The 26,008-nt window shown below is 37.6% G+C and overlaps 2 protein-coding genes across 11 annotated transcripts; one reads left to right on the top strand and one right to left on the bottom strand.

Moving 5' to 3' along the window:
• Nucleotides 1–4,183: 4,183 nt before the first annotated feature.
• On the top strand, nt 4,184–10,768 carry LOC122313815 (QWRF motif-containing protein 2-like). The gene is made up of 6 exons (XM_043129066.1): nt 4,184–5,996; nt 7,018–7,137; nt 7,953–8,069; nt 8,211–8,300; nt 10,207–10,314; nt 10,407–10,768. The coding sequence occupies exons 1-6, from the start codon at nt 4,500–4,502 to the stop codon at nt 10,485–10,487; spliced, it is 2,013 nt and encodes a 670-aa protein (XP_042985000.1). The 5' UTR covers nt 4,184–4,499; the 3' UTR covers nt 10,488–10,768.
• A 2,671-nt stretch (nt 10,769–13,439) lies between these two features.
• Nucleotides 13,440–21,260, bottom strand: LOC122313787 (BTB/POZ domain-containing protein NPY2). Of its 10 annotated transcripts, none has more exons than XM_043129022.1 (5): nt 21,122–21,260; nt 19,204–19,977; nt 16,919–16,988; nt 14,818–15,996; nt 13,440–14,164 (listed from the first exon to the last, which is right to left on the bottom strand). In XM_043129022.1, exons 2-5 carry the CDS (start codon nt 19,263–19,265, stop codon nt 13,598–13,600), a joined length of 1,878 nt encoding a protein of 625 aa, XP_042984956.1. In that variant the 5' UTR covers nt 19,266–19,977; nt 21,122–21,260; the 3' UTR covers nt 13,440–13,597. The 10 variants fall into 10 exon arrangements, with proteins under 10 accessions (XP_042984956.1, XP_042984948.1, XP_042984949.1 ...); XM_043129014.1 differs by lacking the exon at nt 21,122–21,260 and adding an exon at nt 20,637–21,113; XM_043129015.1 differs by lacking the exon at nt 21,122–21,260 and adding an exon at nt 20,674–21,113.
• Between the last annotated feature and the right edge of the window lie 4,748 nt (nt 21,261–26,008).

The following is a 26,008-nucleotide window of genomic DNA, read 5'->3' as shown; positions in this document are numbered from 1 at the left end:
CGTACAAGACATAAATGCATGGTAGACAAGATGTGTCTGGGGAAGTTACGTGTGGTCATGTGGGTATGGCTTTTGAATAATGTATGCTTCTATATTTCATGATTCATTAGGCCCATAAGAAAGAGATTCATTAGACCAACGGATAGAAAATAAGCCTCTTTTTAAGCCCTTGAATTCACGCTCTCCATCCAAATCTATCGAGTAACATACCGAGAAAATGCATACATGTTTTTAGGCCGAAACTATACCAGTAGCTGAAACATACCTCAAGAGGAGGCTTTAATTTAGCCAGAATGGGGCAGATCTCGTTGTTGGGGGTGGGGGCCTTTTCTACTCGTACTTTTGTGCCTACTTATACGGAATAAATTTAGTAGGGCATAGTAACGTACCCACCAGCATTCATGACTTGATATTTGTTCTCCATGCTCTTTGATTTGCTTACTTGAAAGTGTTCACAAAAGGAGTATGTTGCTCACGAGATAAGAGTGTGAACTGTGAATATATTATTTATTCCTAGACTGATTATATCTATAAAAGAGAATAGTCAAAATATAGATATTTTCTTGTACAATACCAACGAAGCAAGGCCTCATTATGATTTTGAATGATGTGTTTGCTAATATTCCTTTTAAAAAAAAAAAAATCCCACTTTTTCTGCCAAAGTCGTGATTGAATAGTAACGTGTAAGTGCAAACGTAAGTAGAAGTTGTGGACTGTTCCAAGCAAAAAAGGAAGAAAGAGTGTAAAGGGAGGGGGTCCAATAATTGTTGGGTTCCAATGTTTAATCCGCAAGCAAAGTGATGGAGATATGACTGTAGGAGCTTCCACTACTGCAGAGAGAAGTAATGTTGTTGTAACTTAAGGAATAAATGATGTAACATGTACTCTTAACACACTTGACTACGAAAAAAATTGCTCCGTTGACTTATTTGAATTTCACTTGGGGTTGTCTTTCTGAAACCTAATGAAAATTAGGTGGCCTCACTCTTTGGTTACGGCAGCAAATGTAATGACATATTAACAACTTCTTAAAAAGCAAAGGCAGAAGACCGCAGCCTTTTAGCTTTTGTTTGCGGTAAGTTGGTGCTGCTTGGCTCTAGCATTTGTGCATGTAAGTCTGCACAACAGGTGGTTAATTTCCTTCTGTGTTCTACGCCTCGACCAGATGTGTAATAATCAGAGTATCAGTACCATTGCCGACTGCATCTGCATTAAACTCTAACCAATCAAACTACTGATGTAAGCCTAGAATTGTCTTTTGCCACCTTGAAGGTGGGCAGCTTGAAGATTAGAAAGATGAAGACTGGCATATTCCAACAATTGTTAAGTTGCCCATCACAACTTATCATATTCGAAGGGGGGGGGGGGGCTCCTCTGTTCCCCGAATTATTAACTTCTTTCAAAATATCTGTTTAAACTCCCATTGAATCTTTGGTTCTAAGAAACTGTGAAAATTCTAAATCCAACCTCAGCACCACCTCGAGTCCAAAGATTGTCATTTCTTGGCAAACAAAAATACTGTTCTTTCTCTTTTATGTGGGGATGAAGTGGAAAGGAGAAGCAATGTATGAGAAAGCTACAGGGGTGGAGACAGAATCATTCCCCTGAGTTAGTAATTATGTACAAAGCAAACTGAATAGTATTGCCTCTTAAACAAACATCACTTAGTGGGTGTGTTACTTTTGAATTAATTATTCTATGGGGTGTAGCTTAAGCCACATGGCTTCCAAAACTCCAAAGCTAACATCATTTCATGATATAGTCCTAGCTTTATTAGACCTCATTCTTTTTTCCTCTCTCCTCGTGTTTGTAAATGATGGGTGAAATTAATATCAAGGTGACTCAACTTGGATGGGGTTTGGTTTCTAACTGCAGGTTCGTGATTGTCGTTTAGTGATATAATCATTAATTTTGATCGGCTAAACTTTGTTAATTAATTACAGTAATAGCTATTAGGTTCATACTTTAATCGAATAGCTTTTGACAATACCTTGTTCTTGGTCAGTGCTTTTGTCGTTATATTCTTTGAACAAAAATTATAATGCACTTCACTAATATAATTAATTATATTATTTTTTTAATATAAAATAATTTATTTGATTAATTATATCAATAAAATATATAAAAAATATGTAAAAATGACTATATATAACAGAAATTTTTCTTAAAAGTCCAAAAAAAGAGATTAAATTTTACATTTCAGGAAAAAAATTTTTTTTGTTAATTTCATGTATCGATATGTCCAAGATTTTATTTCTATCTCATCATTAGTTTTTCCCCCTTGTGAGCTGGATCATTGGTTTTCTCCAAACGACATTGAGAAGTATTAAGGTAAATTTGAGTGATGAAATGGGTTAATGTCGTTTTAACATAAGGTAGAGAATAATCTATGTCTTTATTCCCTTTTTCTTTTGCCTTTCAATTTGTAGTATTTGTTCAAAGCAGTCTATTTGCAGCCAAGACCTCTCCCTCACCTGTCATAGTAGACAATCACAGTTTCCAATTTCTGCACAAAGACACAACCAGTCAACTATATTGGACATGGACACATTGATTTCCATATTAATAAAAGAAAGACTTATTGGTATATGAATAATTGCCCAACAATATTAAATGCAATATGGCACATAAATATTTTGCTGAAAATTTATGGGAAGTCCAGCTAAAAACTTGCTTGAGGTTTGTCAACTACTTAAAACCAAGTGGACCATGCAAGATGTACAAGCTAGAGGAGACTGAAAATACAAGATGTTGATGACTCTAAGAAGGTTGAGACGGAAGGGGGAAAAGTTAGAGCAGTGTTTTCAAGAGGTAGAACTGCGTTGAAAGCAAGGGATGCATACCTTTATACAAAGATTATATATATTTAGATAGAGATTGAAAGAAATGTGGCATCTTTATATGAGTTTTGTTAATTTAATAATGGATCTTATAGCTTGGCTTGCAAAAATCACAACAGTGATGATGCAGTGTTGTCATTTAAAAAAAAATTATTAAAATCTGATTTGGTTAAGGTTGTCGCAATTGTATTAATCCTCATCAACCACTATTTTGTTTGAGAGCCATTTTCAAGGAGGTTAGCTGATTCATGTCTTCTTATTGAGGTAATCTCTCCCTTTCTCTCTAACATCCCTAGTAACTGTATCTTCAGTCTAATCAGTAACTTCGCTAATTAAAACAAATCAAAAAAGAAAGACTTTTACCCACCAAATATGCAGAAGAACAGCAAAGAAGATAAACAGACCTCATGTGTTCTGTTTTGCATAATTTCAATCGAGTAGTGCTCTTAAGTTAATTCCAGAATAGGAAAATTCAAGATAAAAGGTGAATCTGTGTTCAGAAAGAAACTTTAGGAGAGATCAAAATGACTGTCAACCATCTCATTTTTTACTTCACATTAATCGACAGACAGATTCCAAGTTAAAAGAGAGAAGTGGCACATGGTATCAATATTAGTGTAGCTGGGAAAGGCAAAGACCAAGTAAATTAGATCAAAACCTCGAATGGCTAAATGGGTAAATCGTGTGTAATCTATATATTTAAGATGTTTGAATTTAAAGTACTCAGAAAATTATTATGAGTGGGGATTTTTACGGATACAAGCTTTGCAATTTGCATATATCATCTATAAAAAAGTTAATGCCATTATTTTTATATAATATTTAATACTTTTTTATTATTATAAATAGCCTATTTTTTTACAAAACAATAGAAAAAAAATCTGCTGTATATAGCATTATTTAATTATATTCTATCTTTATTTCTTTCATCCTTGTCTTCTCAAAGATGGCATCACGAGCTCCATAGCTCACACGCAGACTTTGTTGGCTCTATTTGAATAGTCTGTTTAAATAGTAAAAATATTTTATTTTATCTTATTATAATAATATTTTAAAATTTTTATATAAAATATAATAAACAGTTTAATTTTTTTTTATAAATTTTGCAAAATCAATCAGTTTCAGATCGAAGGAATGATTCCCTTATGTTATGGAAAATACAGTTGAATAAGTGAAAGTAAGAAGTAAGAAATAACAGTTTATGTGAATTCCTTGAAAAATAAAAAAAGAATAAAAATTGAGGAGGGAACCATTAAATACTGTGTTTAATTAGTTTTAATTTAATATAATTTGATTAGAATAATGTAACGTCCATCCAAAGATTCACTAAAACCCAAACGCAAAACCAAAAACACACCGGCGAGCCCTCCCAGCTATCACCCTCACGGCCTCACCTACTCTCTCTCTCTCTCTCTCTCTCTCTCTCTCTCTCAACCCAGAAGATACTACACTTCTTCTTCCTCCGCTGGACCCCGAATAATGCCGAACCCTCCACAAGCCCCTTGTTTCCCTTTCATTTATTGCTAAGATCCTTGATCTCTCGTTTGCGGGTTATCTTGGCCATGAGAAACAGTGGGTTTTGGGAGGATTGAAATAGAAGCACTTTGTTACAGAGACAATGTGAGAGAGAGAGAGAGAGAGTTCCAAAAAAGTCCTATAATGGTGGCAGCCGTTTCTGAGGCAGCTGCTTCCACAAACCCCAAAACCATTTCCCGACAAGAAGAAGGCCAACAAGCCCACACCCCACTGCTACCTCCGGAGAAAGACAATGGCCTTGGAAATCGTCCTAGAAGACCCAGAGGCAGACAGGTCTCTTCCAGGTATATGTCTCCCTCTCCTTCCATATCTACTTCCACTTCCACTTCCACAATTACAACAACCACGACCACTTCTTCTTCTTCGACTTCTAGAAGATTTCTATCTCCTTTGCTCTCTCGCTCGTCCAACTCCACCCCTTTATCGACCTCATTACCCTCGTCTACTGCTACGAAACGGTCCCAATCGGTGGACCGGAGGAGACCCATTACGTCTCGGCCCATGACGCCAATCCCCGACTCGAAATACGGCAATGCCGCTGAGGTATCAGCGGCTACCAAGCTTTTGGTCACTTCTACTCGGAGTTTATCGGTGTCGTTTCAGGGTGAGGCGTTTTCACTTCCAATTAGCAAGACGAAGGCACAAACGCCGAGCTTGGGCAATGCAAGGAAGGGTACTCCGGAGAGGCGAAGAGGGACCCCTGTTAGAGGAGGAGATCAGGTGGAGAACTCGAAGCCATTGGAGCAGCATCGTTGGCCGGGAAGGACCCGACAAGCGAACTCGACAACTTCGGGTCTAAATAATCCGATATTGTCGAGGAGTTTGGATTTTCGAAATGGTGTTGCTGATAAGAAGATAGTTGGAGTGGGATCTGGGAAGGTTGTTCGGGCAGTGCAGAATTCAATGGTGATTGATGAGAGTCGGAGGGCCTCGTTTGATGGGAGATTGAGCTTGGATTTGGGCAACGCTGCTGAGTTATTGAAAGGTGTTCGGAAAAACCCGGATGCCAATTCAGTAAATGAATCTTCTGTGCCTTCTGATCTCACTGCATCTGATACAGATAGTGTGTCCTCTGGTAGCACTTCCGGAGTGCAAGATTGTGGTGGCGTTGTTTCCAAGGGAAGAGGTGGGGGGCCTCGAGGGATTTTTGTGTCGGCAAGGTTTTGGCAGGAGACAAATAGTCGTTTGAGGCGCCTGCAGGATCCGGGCTCCCCAATATCGACGAGCCCTGGGTCGAGAATGGCTGTTCCAGCAAAGTCTGTTCAGTCGAAAAAGTTTGCTAGTGATGGTCCATTGTTGTCTCCAAGGACAATGGATTCACCTATTAGAGGAGCCACACGGCCTGCATCACCAAGTAGGCTTTGGACATCTACAGCTTCGTCCCCGTCAAGGGGGATGCCCAGTCCTTCTCGGGTCAGGAATACTGGCTCATTGAGTAGTAATCCAAACGGTACACCTTCGATTCTCAGTTTCTCTGTGGATATACGGAGAGGGAAGATGGGGGAAGATCGTATTGTTGATGCACACTTGTTGAGGCTTCTACATAACCGTTACTTGCAATGGCGATTTGCAAATGCGAGGGCAGATGCTATCTTCATGATGCAGAAACTGAATGCCGAGGTACGGTTATTGTGCTTTACATTGCATCATTTCGAATATACGGATTTCCTCCGATTCAATCATTATTTTTGTGGACATAATTTCCGTCTGACATGCCATATTCCAACTATGAAGACGTATTGTTTGCAAATTATAACGTGTTCTTTAGTCTCTGTGCCCGACCATTCTAAACTCATGGAACTCGTGTTAGCTAAGCCTAGAAAAGCTAATGCCTAGCTTTTCTTCATAGGTATATTGAATTTACCGTTAAGTTAGTCGTAGTAATTTTAGTATGTAAATAAAACTTTTAGAAGAAAAGACCATAAGATGATTTGTGGCGCCAATTATTTAACGGCGACCAGGTGTTGAGGGCTTGAATAAGAAGTCGTTGAGGTTTCTATGGTAACTAATTAATGGGACACGGTTTGAGCTCAAAATTGTATCTTGCTAAAGATGTAAGTGGTAAACAGCATATCTCATTTGCATCGCATGAATTATTTTCTCCTTAAGAGCATATTTTGATTTCACTAATAAAATTTGTTCTTTTAGTAGTACATTCTAGTTTTAGTCAAGCTCCACTAATGAATGGGTTTGTAGACGTATTCTGGTTTGAATGAATCTGTGATCCTATGACAGCTAGGTTTAACTTTATCTGTCAGTTCTCAGTCAAGCTCATCTTTATTAGCTTAGTTGTGCGATTGTTTGAGCTCTTTTTCTTTCTGTCCTTTTTCCTAAGTAAGTAGTTTGAGCTCTATTACGCCCACTGAATGAATCTGGACTGGATTTCCTAGTTGTTGCATTGATTTCATCAAAGACATTTATAATTTCTGTTTTGTATTTCTTGTCAATGTTGGATTTGTTTTTAACCACACTAGGGCATTGTTTTTCGTCTTAGAGCTTGCTGTCACCTCCCAAGAATTTTTCATGGTGGAGTCTGTGGCTGCATAAGATGTAATGTAAACAGTTAGCTGCTATATTTTGCAGGATGGCCAATGCAATATTTAGTCCACTGGTCTTATTTTAACTTTATTCTTTGTATCAGAAAAATCTGTGGAATGCATGGGTAACTATCTCAGAACTACGACACACTGTCACACTTAAAAGAATCAAGTTGCTATTGCTGAGGCAAAAACTGAAGTTAGCTTCCATCCTCAGGGGACAAGTAAGATTCTGAACTTTTACTTTTTTTATAATTGAAAAAAAAAAAAAATATGTATATGGTAAGAAAGCCAGCTTCCATCCTCAGGGGACAAGTAAGTTTGAGAACTTTACAATAATGCAATCTGTTTTATGCTTGTTGCCCTTGGCTCTTAGATACCCGGCCAGTTCTTCAAATGTGGGACAGGCTTGGTCATCCACATCCATTTAATGTAGAAATGTTTGGTGCTCTTCTGATGAGCCTAGCAATACACCATAAAACACAAACGCTGTATGCAATGTAGATATTGTGTATTAATGTCTTCCTTCTAAATCAAGCTTCAATCTAGTTGTGCATCTCCTCTCGCTTCTGAATATATATATATATATATAGATAGATATATATACACATAGTAGAGCATGGTAGGACCTTGTTTGTTTATTTGTTAGTAATTATTAATCTTTGATAAGGTTCCTTGCTCCATTAAAAATCTGACTTCATTTGTAAAAGAGTTATCCCCATGGGTCCGTAGGTAAGCACCAACTCCAACTACCATGCATTTCTTTTGTAGGTTTGGTTCCTTTACTTTTTGTAATTATAAGGTCATGATATGCGGCTATGCTCTCTCTCTCTGATTCTGTAGTCCTGTCAAAGGAGAGCTGCTCCTGCTATATAATTCCTGTTTTTACAATGAATTTTGTTCTTTTTCCAAACAAATAAACCCTGCAAAGAGTCTAAATTAGTGTGCTTGTAAATTGGTTGGTAACCTTCTTTGACTTTGTACTTTGTTATATTATTTCTTCATTAGGATTGAAGTTTGTTATGCTTGGTGAATGTAGATGAATCATTTGGAAGAGTGGTCCCTTTTAGATAGAGATCACTCTAATTCTTTGCAAGGAGCAACTGAAGCTTTGAGGGCCAGTACTTTCCGTCTTCCAATTGTTGGAAAAGCCGTAGTATGTACCTTTCTCCATTTTCTTGGATTTGTAGATTCTCCTGGTACTCAGCCCAGAGCCTTGAGATAATTATTTGCTTTTCAAAGGCTCAAACGTTGGTTTTGTTGAAGTTGTGAATCAATCCGGTTTTATTTTTATCAGGCTGATATTCAAAACTTAAAGGATGCTTTGGGCTCGGCAGTTGATGTGATGCAGGCAATGGCATCCTCCATGTACTCTCTTTTGTCAAAGGTAATCCCATTCTTGGTCTAGCAAATTATTTTTCTATTTACAAAGCTGTATGCAGTTAATGACATTGTAAATTGTATCTAAAACATTCTGAAATAAAGTACTGCTATTACAAGAAATTCTTTAATTTTATCCTTGATGTTATAAGGCTTGGAGCATTCTTTTGCTCTGCTGATCCATAGCACAGAGAATGAAGGCCCATTGGCATAGGTGATAGCCAGCATAAACCTTAGTCATAATATAGGAGTAAAAATATGTGCGCAAAATTGGAAGGTAGAATCACCTTACCTGAACATGTTCCTGGCGGCTAGCATGTGATCATAGTTTATACAGGAATTCCTTTGCATTCAGGTGAAACCACAATACTTTGGAGGAGTTTTTTTTTTTTTTTAATTTTATTTCAGAGCCATTCAACTCGACCCATATATATTACATCATTTTCTTTGCTTCATTATTTATTAATGATAATTGACTGACTGAGACATTTCAGATTTTTCCACATCTGACCTTGTGATTTATGGTTATAGTAGTGAAGGAAGATAGTAATCAAGTGCTCATGCAACTTAAGCATATTTGATATATATAGGGTAGGAATTATTTAGATGGGAATTGAAGAATTATGGACAAGATTGATTTTTGCGAAATTAGAGACGTGACCTACAATTATTGACTTCGACTGAGTTAATGAACAAATTAGTCCATATCTGCTTTAAAAGAGCTCTTTTGTTTTTTAATAAGACTTCATTAAAATATGTAGTGGCTTTAAAGGAGCTACTTAGAAAGTTTGATTCCTCATAAATCTTTCAGTTTGGTATTCTAAATGAATGTCAGACTTGCATTTTGAATCACCGAGGCATGCATTATGAGACCTGCAAGTGCTAAACTTTCTGGCACCTCATATCATCTTAACGAGTCTTAAAAGGAACTTGTTAAACAAGAACCACTTAGTTTGCTTTTTATATATTTATTCCAATATGGTGTAATATGTAGTTTCAGAATTTATCCTATATGATGTAAAATGTAGTTCTAGAATTTATTTAAGACTGCTGTCATTAAAGTTTTAACTCTTCATGCATGCTATAATGGTGGTTCTAACCTCTTTTTTTTTTTTTATTATTATTATTTTTTTAAAAACAGCTTATGATATGGCCTGTAAAACCTAAACCTATCAGTCCATAGTGCAAGCAAGTTTCTGAATTTTGACTTTGTTTAATTCCTATATGAACAGATTGATTGAGACCAGGATCATGGCTGGACAAGGAGTTCTATTCTTTTGTTCGTTTAGTCCTTTTTAAACATGTCATGGTGCATGGATACAATGAGTCATAACTGAAAGAGGGTATAAATGACATCGAAAGGCATCATTGCTCCCTCAGTTGAACTCCTTGTGAGGGTGACAATCGCCTCTAGACTGTGAATCTGATATTTTTCTAATAAACTCGCTTAAATATGGAGTGCTGCAATATGTTGTCTCTTAATGAGACAGATTGCTTGTCAAAACACCCAATACAAGAGTCTCCAGAAGTTGCCTCATGCTTCAATTTAGTCCCAACCTGTTGCTTACATTTCATCCCTCGTTGGTCTTTGTTGTGCAAAAATGTTTCAGCTGAGTTTTCAAAGGGTCATTTTTTCAAAGTTTGGGGAAGAATGGTACCCATTTGGATGTGCAGAATCCTGCGAACCTGACTCTGAAAGCACCGACAGCAAAATGTTTTCTTGCTTGTTTTCTAATACTCTGCATCGGTACTCCACCCTAATGGTGGAAAATAAACTGTTTCAAATTTTGTTGCAGCCTTGGCATGATACTGAAAAAATGGATACAGAAATGCTTATATCGAATAGGTTGATTGAAAGCCATTGCATGTGCTTCGCATCAACTCGTATATCTGAAACCATTTGTCACTCACAGGTGGAGGATATGAACTCCTTGGCGACCGAACTGGTTAAGGTGACTGCAAAAGAACAGGTTTTGCTTGAACAATCCAAAGATTTTTTGTCTGCTTTGGCAGCCATGCAGGTAAGCTTAACTTTTTTATTGTTATTATTATTTTGTCACATACAACTTTTCATTTTGTGATCTTATCCATCACTTTCTTAAATTCCCAACAGGTCAAGGACTGTAGCTTGAGAACACATATGATACAACTTAACCGTGTACCGACTACCAGCAGCCTGACTACACGTGTGTAGAACTGATCTTTTTTGACCATTCACTCTTAATGCTAACATTACAAGCAACCTTACCCTTTTCCACGGCGGCATTGGCTTCTCGTTCGGCGTTTCTGGAACCTGTTTTGTTCTCTTCTTTGCCATGTAACTTAGTATCTGAAGATTACAGAAAATCACTCTTCTTCTGACTAATTAGCTGTACACAAGTACTCATCCCCCATCAGGAAAAAACAAAAATTGTATTTGTATATATATGATGTTCTTCGGATCACTGTTAAATAGTTCATCACTATATTCTTTTATTCTGAAGTGCTCTTCGTTTCGTCAAAAGTGATTGTTTTGATGACATGTCGTGAAAGGCCCGAGTTAAGCAAAGACTGACGGCTACCTATCAAGATCTCTCTAGCTGTAACAGATACGATTATCTTTAACACCCATTAATGAAGTAGAGGAATTTGACTACTTTGGTCAGAACGGCTCACGTTAAATTTCCGGCACATGCGGAAGTAAGGAACAAAGGAAACCCAACACTAACGTGCTCTCCCAGGGACACCGAACCGTCCGTCCTCTCGTGTCTTTTTCCGTGTAAGCGCCCGTACACAACATGTCGGCTGTATCTTTGCTTGTTTGTATTCATTGCACTGAAGGCTATATGGAGGTCAAACATCTCCGGCCTCGGTGCTCCAAGCTTTGTTTTCTTGTTACTAACGAGCCATCTCTCACATATGAATATTCCTCCGTCTTAGCATCGACACGAAGTCAAACCTATTCAAGATAGGACCTATGGCTAAGCACATGGTTTTTAGTAGATTATATCAGAGGCTTGAGCAAGAAATGTGTGGTCTTTGTGTTATTTATTTATTTTTAAATTTACGTAAATGGACACATGATAAGCTGTGTGTTTTTGCGCTACATGTAAAAACTCTTGACCTCACAAAAAATTTTATAAAAATAAATTTATAAATTGACATAATTTTATATGATACGTTAAATCTACTTTATAATAAAAAGAACTTTATAATCTAACATATCACATTAAGTTAAGCTGTCAGTTTACTAATTTATTTTAGTAAAATTTCTTTGTGATGATGACATTTCTCATTTGGAAATGATTTTACAACATATAATTTTGACTCAAAATCTTTAAAATAAGTCTATATCTTAACTAACATCTTTTGGATCCGGTAAAAGATTATTGGTAAAAGGAAAGAAAAAACATATTTTGCATCTCAAAAGTATCAGGATTTCTTCACTTTGGACTCAGACTGTCAAAACGAACATATGTTGATTACTCTCATCCAGTATTAATCATTAATGAATAAAAAATAGGTAAGGTGACACACTTTCAAATAACTTAAGGGCGCATTGGAGCATTAGAGCTGGGCCGAAGACTTTGGGTAGAAATTGGGCTCACGGTTTTGTAGCTTGGGCTTAAACACAGTTATTGCCCCAAATTGGGGCAAGAATTGCACGTTTTGGACTATATTTTCATGCGAGCCCCTTCGGACCGGGCGGGCTGTTTTTCTCGTAATAACAGCCCCCACACATGGAATGACACGTAGGCAAGCTCACAATAAACTGTCTGAAGAAGATTCCAGCCGATTGATTTCAGAAACAACCCACTACGTATTACGAAAGGAAATACCAGGAGCTTTCTCTTCCAAACAACCAGCTCGACTTCATCGCACCATACCAGCACTGTTGCCGCCAACAAGTTTCATCGCCCCCCACTGGGGTATTTTCCTCCGTCGCCTCCCAATGAGGTCATTTCCTCCATCGCCCCCCACCCCCCCAAAAAAAATTCCTCATTGCTCAGTCGCCCACCACTGAAAAGCTTTTCCTCCGTCGCCCCACCAAGTCGTCGCCCCCCATTGATTTGTGTTGTGCTCTGTATCACAGACAAAAAGGCCCAGATAAAGAAAGTGAATCGATTGTTTCTTTCTGCAATTTGTGTATGGTTAATTGGGAAGAGAAAACTCTGTCGTCTTCTATTTGATCTCAATGATTCTTTTACATGATCGAATACTAAAGGAACCAAAATCCAAAATCCAAAACCCAAAAAGAAAAAAAAAAATTGAAACAAACAGAGGAAAACAGTCATCAAAATCCCTCTATGGAGGCCAAAAAGAAACCAAGCTTGCGCCACCACGCTCGGGTTCGAGTTCATGCCGCACCGTGAGGTAAAGCTCCGTCGCGGCTCGAGGTCGAGCTCTGTCGCGGCTTTGGGTCGAGCTCCTTCGCACCATGCGAAACGGGGTCCGTCGCATTGGTTCTGGTCGAAACCAAGCTTGTGCCACCACGCTCGGGTTCGAGTTCGTGCCGCACCGTGAGGTCAAGCTCCGTCGCGGCTCGAGGTCGAGCTCTGTCGCGGCTTTGGGTCAAGCTCCTTCGCACCATGAGAAACGGGGTCCATAGCATTGGTTCTGGTCTGGTTTGGGATGGGGGCTTTGGCGGAAAAGGGAGAGTTCCGTGAGATTGATGGGTCTGGTTTGGGATGAGATGGGGTCTGGTTTGTGTATTCAATTTCTTATCAGCTGTAGTCAGGCGCATAAAGAGTTGAAATGGAGGAGTTACGTGGCAATAGTTTATTGGTGGGCTGTTATTTGGGTATTAACAGATTGACCGGTGGGAATGTTTTCTCTATTTTCATTGATGATCATTCTAGCTTGTGTCATATGATATGTTAATCATAATTAGATTAGCTTTATTTTTCTTTTGATACCAACTTTTAAGATGAACCTGCAACTCCAAAAGATTGAAATAACCCTACCCCGAGTGGGGAATGGATAAATCTTTTTGGTACAATGGGGGATTCTTTTTCATGAGTCCACAGCTTTTGTATTGTAGTTGCAAGCCTTCTTCAAAACACCCCTTTAAATGGAAACAACTCTACCTCTTTGGGCATTTGTCTTATCTACCGGTTACCCTTTTTTGTTATTCCCTGAAGTGAGAAATTTCTTGACTAACAATAAATTTCTCAGCAAAACCAACTTTGAACTCCTGGTCTAAAATCTATATGCACTTCATTTTTGCTACATTAGACGATAAGCACTAGTGTTGAAGTTTTCTAATGTCATTAAGAAAGCAAAAGGCCCAATAGAACCCACCAACACTATTTTTGTCAATTGTATCTAAGATACTGAATGCCTCCTATTTCGGGAAGGTGTTGATTTAACTTCCTCTGGGTTGGCAGAACCAAGACTGTCTGATGAATCTGACCCACTATTGTCACCTTGTCCTCCTTTGCCAGACCACAGTTTGGCAAAGATTTTCTTTGACTTGAGCAGCCCTTTCATTTTGTTAATGGCAGCTTTGTCAACGTTACCTTTACCATCGTCATTCCTCTCACTGCCTCCAACTCCATTGGCCAACCTTAAAGCAGCTAGCTCCCCCTTTAGTGCCTTGAGCTCCTCAGTTGTCGCCACCGCATCCCAGTCTTCCTCTGTGTTAGTTGTTGCTGATCTCGAGCTCCCATGAGAGCCGCTATTTAGATCCTTGATGCCTTTTGGTAGGTCAGGAGTGCTGTTGCCTGATGATGCAGCAGCCCTAACCTGCTCAAAAAAGAGCACCTGCACAACTACACGCAATGGCAGTCTCTCATTTTGAACAGCATGCATGCATGCGTCAACTGAAAGCTTCTTGCAGTCCATCAATTTGCATATCCTCTTCCTCTCGCTCTTGCTGATCCCTGGGTGCTCCTGCATCAAGGAACAGTGAATAAATGCAACTCTATGTAGAAGTTTCCTAGCAATAACAGTCGAACTAATATTGAATTCAACGGCAGTGCTTAATACATAACTAAACTTCTAGTGTGAAAAAAGGGCGACCCAATACAAATTGAGGCTTAAAAGTAAAATTTTGGTTAGTCATTCATAATTATAATACAATAAAATTTAAATTATTATATAGAATATTTTCAAAATTTTCACTAAAATGAGATTTTATTTAAAATCATTACATAAAGTTTTTTTGAATTTATATTAAATATTATAACTTAAAATGAGGACTCAATGTAAATTTTGTACCTCAATTTAGCAAAATATTAAAAAATTATTTAAAATATGAATAATTCATTGTATTTAATATTAAATTTAGTATTATGGGGACTTGCACACATTGAAAAATATAAAATTTATTTAAAATTTTATTTAATGAAATGGATTTTCTTCCAATTTTTTTTTTTTTAAAAACACCTCATTTTTTATTTTGAGGGTCTTATAGGGTAGCCTAAATGGCCTTACCATTGAGCCGGCCGTGGTGTGAAACCTACTACAACAAAATGCAAACCATGTTATGCTCCATCAAATTTGAAACTTAAATATTCATCATAAAATCCCTGAGAAACTCCTACCTTTAGATACATGTCAATGGCACGATAAATCCCATCGTGAGCAGGCCGACAGATACCAGACACCATATTGGCAAGATCAACAAACATCGACAAGGGTAGGTTGGGATCCTTAGAGATTTCAGCAAGGTATCCATCTATCAATTTTGCTACCATAAGCTTGGAAGCATCCGATAAAATCGCTGGTCTTCTTGTCTTACGAAGCTCATTGCTTTCTTCGAGTGATTCAATCTCAGCATTCTGATCTTGCATTAGGAACTCTTGTACTATTTTCTGTACTGTACTAACATCAAACATAGTAGTTTCCTCTTCTGATGCTCGGATCAAAAGATCATTTACAGAAGCCTCCTCCAGTTGCTGTCCTATTCTCCCTATCAGCTCAACCTTGGCCGTCTCTCTTGAGTCCACGAAAATGGAGGCTTTCAACAGCTGGAGCAAGAAACTACAAGTGACACTGCCTTTCTCTGCAGGCAATAGCCACACTATTGTGTCCAATATTGACCGATGCTTTACCATATCTCCTGACTGAATCAAACCCTTGCTGAAACCGGGTAACCTTCTATAGGCATAGGCTTTCAAGGCCTCCCCAATCACATCATTTGAAGCTATCCCTTTAGTTTTAATATTCATTAGAGCACGCTTATATAGATCAATTTCAAGCTCGCACAAATCCTCAACCCACCAGTCTTTTGGCACTGGACGGTTTCTGACTCCATTCCAGATCGAATCATTCCCATTTTCCTCCGGGAGCTTCTTCCGATTATAGGTATAAGACCAGTTAACCTTCGCAACATCAACACAGGCCTTGGTAGCTATAGATTCAATACAGTTGCTGACCACCTTCAACTCCTCAGATAAGGGTGACAGAAACTTTGTAGTCTGCAAAACAATGATCGAATCTTTCCAGCTGCGGAAAATACTAGAGCTAAGAAAGACATCAATCTTATAAATGAGGTTCCCTCTCTCCATGGTCTCATTCATTTCTAGGTACTCGGCTGCACATCGAGCTGCAACAACATTGTAAGCATTGAGGGTGACAGTCATGCCATAACAAAACTTGGCACATATCTCAAAGGCAGATGGACCACCAGGTATGTTAGACATGTGAATTTCATCTGTGTTCTCTTCATTAGTGGTTGCGACCAACTTCTGCAAGCGGGCACTCTTAGACAGTAGGGGAAACTGCACACAAGATATTTTAGATATGGTATCAGAGAAAATAAACTGAAGTGTTGTTTTGAATGCAAATGAACCGGGTTGAGCCAAGTTTTCCCAAATCTGCTCGATTTCATCATCAAAGTGTAAATTAGAGCCCATGGTGGCATGGTTCTACTACAGATGGTTATAAGTTAAGGCTAGTGCTGACCAGTGCCGATCAATGCCTCTTAATGCTATTTATTTTCACATCTTAATAACTATCGTTTTTTTTTTCTTTTTTTCTTTTTTTGTTGGGCATGGTGTATTTTGGGTAGTTTTTCACAGCCTTTTTGAGTCATTAAGAGCTCTCTAGTATGGCCTAGGTGTTTTCTTATATATGTCCAGTGTACTTGATTACTCCTATTGATATATATATAATATTTGTACTTATAAAAAAAACTATAAATTCTTTTTTTGGTCCCTTTTCTTTACTTTTCTAATCAATTCAGCGATTATCTAATTATAGACTAAAAGTAGTTTCTATTACCATTTTATTTATTTTTACTCGGTATAAATTATATGTATAGTACTTTCACAACCAAATGAGCTGAGTACATAGCCAGGATTTAAAGGCCTGCTTTATAAGCGTGTAAGAACTCACAGTTTGCAAGTGACCTAGCTCAACTCGTTGTGACACTGTATGCTGGCATTAGTTGCCTATCATTTACATATGTAATAATAGATTTTTTTTTTTTTTTTAAAGCTGTTATGTTGTATAAGGATCTATGAAGATAAATATTTCATAGATTAAACATGCTGGGTAAGTAGGCTACCTTCCATGCATCATGATATCCTACAACGTGGGGGCAGTAATACAGTTGGAGCTTGAGAAATAAAAAGTTAAAAGGGGCTATAAAACGATTATCTTGATTTCATACTAACAGAAATCAGTGAAATAATATTGTACCTTATGAAGATAGAATTTTACATCCCCAACAATAAGAACAATGTCTGTTGCCAGCTCACTTGCAGCGTACCTGCATATTGATACTCTCTTGTAAAGTTGCTGAGAAAAATTAAATACAAGCAAGTTGCTGTAAATCAAATGAGAACTACTACATCTATAAAGAGATTATACAAAAGTAAATCCACAAACTAATATAGTTTCATAGAATTCATTAGATCTATTTTACAATAAAAATAACTTTATAATAAAAATAATTTTACAATTTGACGTACCACATCAAGCCACACTAGTTTGTAGGTTTATTTTTATTTAATCTTTTTGTATCTAAAGTATTTTCCAAATCAAACACCCTGCTTCAATTTCAATTGAAGACATGAGTCTCTCTTAAATGGAAGGCAACTGGCAAGCACTAAAATAATAGACATGGAATCTAATTTAGGGCTGTACACCGATGGGTTCGGCGTCAGTTTCGGCACCAAACCGAGATACTATCAACATCTGCTATGAGCCAACACCACCGACCGACACCATGGGTTTGGAGAGAGAAAATCGATCATATCGGTCTCAACGTGCATTGGTGAAGGAGGAGGAACTAAGGAAGAAGGCATCCGCATCGTCCCGTCGTCTACCATGGAAGAAGAAGAAAGTTGCAGAGAGCAACTGAGCAAGAAAACGACGCGGGGAAGAAGAAGAGGGGTGGGGGGGGGGGGGTTATTAATTCATTTTAAAACAGCACCTGCCGTTCTATTATATATATTTTTTTTAACTTTCTTGCACTAAAACAATGTCGTTTCACTCGAAATGGCATCGTTTCTATATATGTATAAAAAGAATATATATATATATGAACCGGTTGGTCGGTTTAGCGGTTTTTCGCATAGAAGAACCGAAACTGAACCGGTTGGTTGGTTCAGCGGTTTTTCACACAGAAGAACCGAAACTGAACCGGCTGACATCAGTTCCTATGTGGATATTGGTTTGCCAGTTTTCTATACACCCCTAATCTTATTCACCAGAGCAGGCTAAAACCACGATTGCTTGCCAAAAAGTGATATTCCTAGATCAGTCAAGTTTCAAATACACCAAGCTTCAAGTTATCTCTATTGTAGTTATATAAGTATCCCTAGTTTAGTATTATAGTTGCCACATATGGTCTGGATGAGGGTTTACAATCAAAAGGATCCCATTTTCTCCCATACCATTCCTGAAGGCAAAGAATTCAATTTTCAATGCGTTTAATGCCTCTATACCTAGGATCAGAGATTCAGATATAACTGCTCAGCTTTTTGGTTAACCGATGCATCCAAAGTTTGGAACAAATGTAAATCATTAATATTCAATGAAAATGGTAATTAATGATTTTTTACTCACTCGATAAAATAACCATAATTTTTTTTTTTTTTAAATCTCAATACATCCAGTTGCTAAATATTGCCAACTGAGGAACTACTAGAAAAACAATACTATAATACCAGAGCCCATCTGTCAAAAAAGCTTAACATTTGTAAGCATACGTAGAAAATTTAATGAAAACTAAAAAAGATCAATCTACAAATTTAATAATTCTCTCATTTCAGACGTATTTTGAACATATTATAAAACAAAGCACTTCCTTTGGGCATCTGCTATTGTACTTGATGGGGCCTGTTTTCATGATTTTATTGTTGATTTTTCTAGTTCCTACCTTGTAATCAGGTGTTCTGTCTTGTATACTCTCTGTATAATAAGGCTATCCCTAGTAACTTGGTTTTATAAATTTCTTTTTACCTATCAAAAAAGAAAAAACTGCCTATCAAACCTCAAATGCCAAGGGAGAAAAATCATCCAAGGTCAATCGACATACATCAAAAGAGTACAGATTTAAGGCCACAAAATGGGCAAGCTCAAAAAGTAAGCTGATAAACAAATAGAACTTTCAAACCCAGCAAAAGCTACATTAAAATAGGCCCCTATTTAAAATTTACCCCAAACAACTCTTTATAGTGGCAGCGAGTATAAAGACATGATATTTGAAAAATATCATTACCCATTTGAAAAATATCAGTCTAAATTTAAAATGCCCTCAACAAAATTGCTACAGTAAGCATCAATCTAAGCGGTAAACCCAGCGCGAAAGAGGTGGCAAAGAGGTTTTTAGCGAACAGAGAAACAGTTGAAAGAGCCAAGTTATCGGTAACAGCCTTATGGACCGAATGCATCAAACATAAAAGCAGCACAAGTAAAGCCAAAGCAAATTTACAAAGAAAATTCATAGAACACAGTTTTTAAAATCTCAAAGATCCTACCTGAATTCGTTCCCATCAGTCTGAAAGGAATCCGGCTTCGATCCAAGTTTCATAAACTTCATCTTTGAGAGCAAGAGATCCGCTTCACCCTTTATACCTTCAAACCAGCCTTCTCCAAAACTCAACTGAGTAGTGCTAGTCACCCCGACACATCCCCATAAATCAACTTTTCAATCGAGGGAAAATACCCAGAAATAGAAAGAAGAGTCCTAGGTGTGGGGACCAGATTTCTCAATGCAACCAAGCTCCTGGTCTCCAAGAGAGAAAAGAAGGATCTCAAAGGGGGGAAGGATATATGCTTGTGGTGGTATGAGAGCGAATCTTTTTTTACAGCAAACCGAGGCAAAGAGTCTGAGTAAGAGAGAGAAAGAGATAAAGGGAACACAAGATGGAGTTGTGCAATTTTTTAAGAAAAGGCTCTCTTGAATGCCAAGAGAGGCAAAGAAGAGGCTGTTTCCTTGGTCGGCGGCAAAGCCCACGGAGTCCGGGTGCACCTAGTCAGCCCAGGAGACATCGCCAACAGACTCCTAACATTAAAATAATGCTCAGACTTGCGACACCCACAAGCACAAATCTGACTCCACCTCACTTCCCCCACTATTTCTTTTCTCTCTTCGTGATCACTCTGTTTCTTTGTTTTCCATTATTTTTTAAGCATTCATACCATCAGGCCCTCTTATGGCCTTTAAAGCTCCAAGTCGCAAATCCAACTTCTACAAATTAAATAAAGCACATTTGTGTATGATTTCTTCCACCGTTGAAGTTTGAAAAAACCTGAAACGGAAAACATCTTCTCGGCATCAGTCGAAGAAACCACCAAAACGGTAGACAACAAGCATCTCTCTTTATTTTTGCGGAAATAAATGGGAGAGAGATCACAAAAAACAGAAGTTAATTATAGTAATGAACAACCAAACATCAACTACCAATAACAAGGTCACAACAAAATTATAACTGAAATCTAAAGGAATCTATCAGAGTATATCACAGAAATCTAGTAAAATATTTAAGCTGAAGATCAAGTCTTTGTTGTATAATGTTAAGGACCTAAAACCCCACATGAAGAAATGTGCTCCATATCAAGTTAGAAACATAAACACAGAACCCCAAAAGCCACTCTCCGTGTAAACTCCAACAAAACCCAAGACCCACATGTCAAATCTACAAAGCTGGTTAGTGTAATAAAAAGTTACATGTAATGAGGTGAAATTAAGCATTCCAAGCTTGAGGTGGTATCAGCAAAAACGAAACCAAAAAATCTAAAACCGTATCAAGGAACAAGCAATTGCAAACACCAATGGGACTGGCATATTACACCGGCATTCCATCCGAACTATTACACTAGCATTCCAATCGTTTTGCGTCAAGATCGGAAATTCAGTGGAACAGCGAACTGCCAATGGTAAATTTTAATTCCGGATAACCTAACTCACCATCACCAAAATAAAAACCAAAAGCTAAAGAAACAACCCAAAATCACCCGTCAGAAAATGATCTGGTTCTCACGGTTTCTGCAATCAAACACACGAAGTGAAAACCACAGAGGCCCCCCAGCCGCAGTGAAGATTACCGTAAAAGCCAAGCTATTACCGTGTTACGAAATCTTTCATCAGCCTCGTTAGTACCAACATTACCACTTTCTCCAAACACAATATTTTCCCTTTATTTACCTACTTTCTTTTGATTCGATTTTTGGAGGTATTAACATTCACCATTACACTTGCTCAGTCATGCACGCCACACGTACTGACACTCCCAGCTTTCCTGTTGTTGCCCCCATAACGCGTACTCCTTCATTAAATGACCATTCACTTCCTTCCTAAATAACCTCATTACCCATCATCTCTCTCTCCTTCATCCTGTACCAGCACTACTGCTATCTTATTATTCTACGTCAAGGTAGTGGCAGAAAACTTACAAAGTGTGGTTGATCGAATAGTACCAAAATATATACGAGTGGGCTTCAAAGTAAATGTCGAAGTTCAACTGGCTAGAACTCTAAAATGTATAATTTTTTTTTTTTTTGGATTTTCCCTGTGAATCAATGTTCTGAAACTCATACAGTAATTATTAGCCAATACCATGCTATCGTTTGGGAAAAGCTACTCCGAGCACTCCTATCATATCATGAGGCCCATGTGAATTATTTTGCAGATCTTTTAGGTTGTTTATACATTTAATTCGACTGATAAAACCTTCAAAGCCATCGATATGTGGTTTCCATGTCAATTAATGGTTGTACAGTAATGTTTGTATGTGGCCACGTAGTTGGGATCGATTATAATGAGGTTTTATTTGAATATTTCATCCCCTACTTGATTTCATTTAAATTTTTAATGCAGCTTAGATTATAAAAATACATATCTCACCATCCTGTGGTCATATCCTAGTCGTGGAAAAACAGCTTCCCTACATCCACTTTGACCTTTTTTCTTATGGGGAGTCGGGGACTATACATATACTTTGACCACCTCATGCTTTTGCTACAATGTTAGGTACGCCTCCTCACATTTGCCAAATGCTTTATTTTTATTTTATTTTTTAAAAAATCATTAATTTCGAGGAAAACCATCTTCATCCCTTGCTTAAGTTTCAGATTCTTTTCATTTTCTAAAGAAAATCCTAGGGTAAAATTCTTCATCAAATTGTTAAAAAGTCAACAATCTTATGAATTACATAGCAGTTGTCGGAAATTTTCTTCTTCTTCTTTTTTTTTTTTAAGAGAACGATAGGTCAAATATTGTTTGGCAGGAATTGTTAATACCTTTTTTTTTAGATAATTAATGTAGCAATCACATTTAAAAACTATATAATTTTTTGAGAATATAATAGTAACTATTTTTGATTGATTGTCTTGCACAGTGCACATGGCCACCGCTGCCTGCCGTACTCTTAAATCACTTAAAACCAAAATGGCATTGCTTAATATTAATTAGCCACCCCTAGAATCATGGCAACCATGGGTGTTGATAAGGTCTGGATTACATGCACCAATGAACACCAGAGGGAAAGGCATGCGTCAAAGTAGAAGATGGTCGATGCATCTTTTTATGGGAAAAAAAAATTATTAATAATAATAATAATAATGGAACATGGGGGTGGTCAGGACCACTGGTATTGCCGTATTGGTATTAGGTTAAGCATCTTTCTCCCCCCATGTTTCCTGATTTCTCTGCCAATAAGAAATGCAGAATGGATAGAGAGAAGATGCATTTTAAACTCGGAAGGGAGTACAAAATACAGAGACTGTACAGACTGTGGTCCTCCAGAGAGTTATATAATAATCAAACAGTGCAGTAGAACTTGTAGGGTTGAGTGGAAATTTATCGAAGAATAAAAATAATACCAAGACTTCTGCTCTTAAAAGTTTAAAACTTACGAATACAAATGCCCATGCAGAGTAATCCCAACTTCATTTCTTTAAGGTTCTGGGAGTTGGGAAACTCTGATTTTATTTTCAGTGATCTCAAACACTCTATTCACCATTTTCTTGGCAGCACACCCAAATTTTGACTAAAGAAATGGAAAAACTTTGTACAAAAATCACATACTTTTGTTGCCTTTTTTTTCTTTTTCTTTTTTTCAATGCAGCCCTACAGTAGTGAATTTGACACAATCACGCCTAAATCTATATAGTGTGTGGCCCAGAGGCAGAGGCGGAGGCTTAGGGTGTGGCTTTTAGCTTTTGTCAGAGTGCATACGTACCTATAATTGGAAAGGATGATTAAAGGCTTCCAGCACTGCCATGCAAAAGCCTAACAATTGGTGCGGCCCATTATAGTGATGTTTGATACTTTAATGCCACAAAAGTTTGTGGCCCAATTGCTTTTTAAGGTTAGGCATCGTTTCTCTCTCTCTCTCTTTCTTTGTAGCTTCTCATCGAGTAACTGTACACTGTAGGGTTATGATGATTAGCCTTTCTAGCTTATAAATAAAGAAAAGTACTACTCTCGCTCTCTCACACTCACAAACACAGAGATACAGAGACATGTCATTGTAGTGATGCTATTGGACAAACATTGCCAACAAAAACATGATGACGAGAGGACGTGACACTAAAAAAAGATGCATATTTTTTATCTCAAAGCAAGGGACAATTACAAGATCACTTCACTTGCTTGCCATTTGCTAATATCTTCTGAGATGGCGGAGTTGATCATTAGTAATGAAATGATGATGAGAAGAATATTCATTTGGAGTTTTTAATGTTTATTTTTAAATTGGAGATACGTCCAGAATCTTCAGAATGGCCCAACCCCAAATAAAGTTTAAGAATGGTTAAGCATATATAGGTCTAAATCAAAAGCAATATGCCAATATTAAAATGAGGACAAGGTGGATAAGTACGTAGGAGTTTGCAGCCGATCCCTTGATTTTCCGCCCAAATGAAAGGCCAATGAGATCATCAATTACCCAAAGAGCTAGCTATTCAAGCATCGTTAATTTTTATCAACATTAGTACTAATATTCAAATGGCCCAAGTAGTGAACAAATCGAATAGATTGAACTGGTCATTGGGCTCAACTAGTCCCGCAAAGTTTGATTGACTTGGTATAATAGATGCGTTTTTTTTTATCAACCACGGCATTTACTTCCGAGAACATTAGGTAGGGTCTTGGATCGATCAACACATGGATTGTGGATTCATATATTTGACTGCATGCTAACTGTTCCTTTTTCCCATAAATAAAGTAAACCATCCCTTTGATATACATATATACACATATATGTTAAGTCGTGTTTTGTAACCTCTAACTACGACGGCATTTCGAGAATTTGCAAAGGAGAAAGAGGTGGTAGTCAGGTGTGTCTATGACACATCCGAAACCAAAATTAGAATATATTTTCTATAAGAAACCTAATGATGAAAGATTAGAAATTTTAAAAAATGACCAACTCATTTTTCTTGCCGGCCTTTTCTTATTTATACTAAATCCCTTGAGGGATTTCAAAACCCATTGTCATTGTAATGATCACCCTTTGTACTGGAGAGCATGGTGTCACATTTAATACAGTCGTTCCTATCAGCAACTAGGACTTGACTTTGATACCGACTATTTGATGATGCATTTAATGTAGTTGATCTTGCAGGGTGTTACCTAGATGACTAACACGAGAGGGTGTTGAATTGAGTTATATTTAAAAACTATAAATTATAAATCAAATACACAATATAAAATATAAACAAAATACTAAGCAGAAGTAAATATAAAGAGTAAGGGTAAAAGAAAAGTTGCCATTTGAAAATTCTCAAATTCACTATTCAACCTTATTAAGGTATAGATAGAAACCTATAATACTTGTGAGCAGTACCGCCACAAACAATCCGTATAGAATACCCTCTACGCGTACAATCAACTTACACGTAGTGATTTAACTATTTTCTCATTAATGCAGAGACGAGATCCTGATCAGTCTTTCACTCATTAATGCACTGGGCTCGAAGGAGGGTTGTCTATCTCTTTCCCATGGGCTAGCTTGGTCTTCTCCCAACTCCACATGCACACATATGGTCATATATTGCATATATATATATATATATTATATATAGTGGGGAAAGTTAAGAGCTCCACATGCACACATATGGTCATATATTGCATATATATATATATATATTATATAGTGGGGAAAGTTAAGAGGATTAGTCTTGTTTGTGACAAAATATATTAGACCCAGTCTACCGCGTAAAACTATCGATCAATAGTTTGAGGAGAGAAAAGAAGAGGAGGACAAAATAAGGCGCTAAGGGAAGAAGTCAAGTCAAGCGCGTGAAAGGAAAATGCAAAAGTGACACAAAAGAGACATCTCTCACCAACGACTACCAATGCCTTAATAATGGAGGCTTTCCTACCCAAGATAAGGGGACTTCATCAGGATGACTTCAAAAGGAGACTTCTTCTGGACAACCTTTTATGGACTTCTCGGAATTTTTCTTCTATCTCAACCCAAGAGACTAAAGAAGCATTATCTTTTTCGACAAAAAGGATCATGCATTGACCTCCAATTATCTTTTCAAATTATTTTTTGAGATACGAGAGATATGAGATACTATACAAATCACTCATTATAGTAAATTCGTCTTCTAAATACTCGTGAATATATGTTTTATGTCGAATCACATAAATTTATATATCTCTATTATTTACATTTCATTTATTATTATGAACATGAGAACATTGTACTGATGCATGAGCCACCATCACAGGACCGTCGTGGGCCAAGGATGACTCATTCCTCCTTTCTAGCAACTAGTGGCAGATTTTGGCACTTATAACAAGTCCGACCCATGGGGGTGGCCACCTTCCCCTCTCGAGTCCTTAAATCTATCAAACGACTGGGTCACCCAGCAGTGGATCGAACCACATTAATTTCCATCCTGTTCAAGACTCGGAACTGCAATATAAATATGCTAAGCTTGCAGTACCGGTACAAATCAGTAGGCTATCTTCCAAAGAGACCCAATTAAGAACCAAATGCAGCACTTTCGACTCCATTCCCAGCTCCCAGATCACTGTAATTAAGTTCTGTGAAATTGCGGTCAAGATGACAGTACTACTATATATATGAATCTCTGCATTATATATGATAACATCATGGACATGGTCACAATTAAAACTTGTACGTTCATCTTCTAAGCTCATGACCAAATGCATGGTTTTATTTGCCACTTGCAAATAAAGTATTCCCAAATAATTGCGAGCAGTAGTCCCGACAGGACACTTCAAATCCACACCAACTAGCTAGCTAGCATGCAGCCACCAAAAGGCCCCGCGCGCGCGCTTCTAATTAACTCCGATTCTTGGCC

This window comes from Carya illinoinensis, chromosome 6 (genome assembly GCF_018687715.1).
Source record: "Carya illinoinensis cultivar Pawnee chromosome 6, C.illinoinensisPawnee_v1, whole genome shotgun sequence".
NCBI lineage: Eukaryota > Viridiplantae > Streptophyta > Magnoliopsida > Fagales > Juglandaceae > Carya > Carya illinoinensis.
The sequence above is the reverse complement of the archived record's forward strand: the minus strand, read 5'-3'. Positions and strand labels throughout refer to the sequence as shown.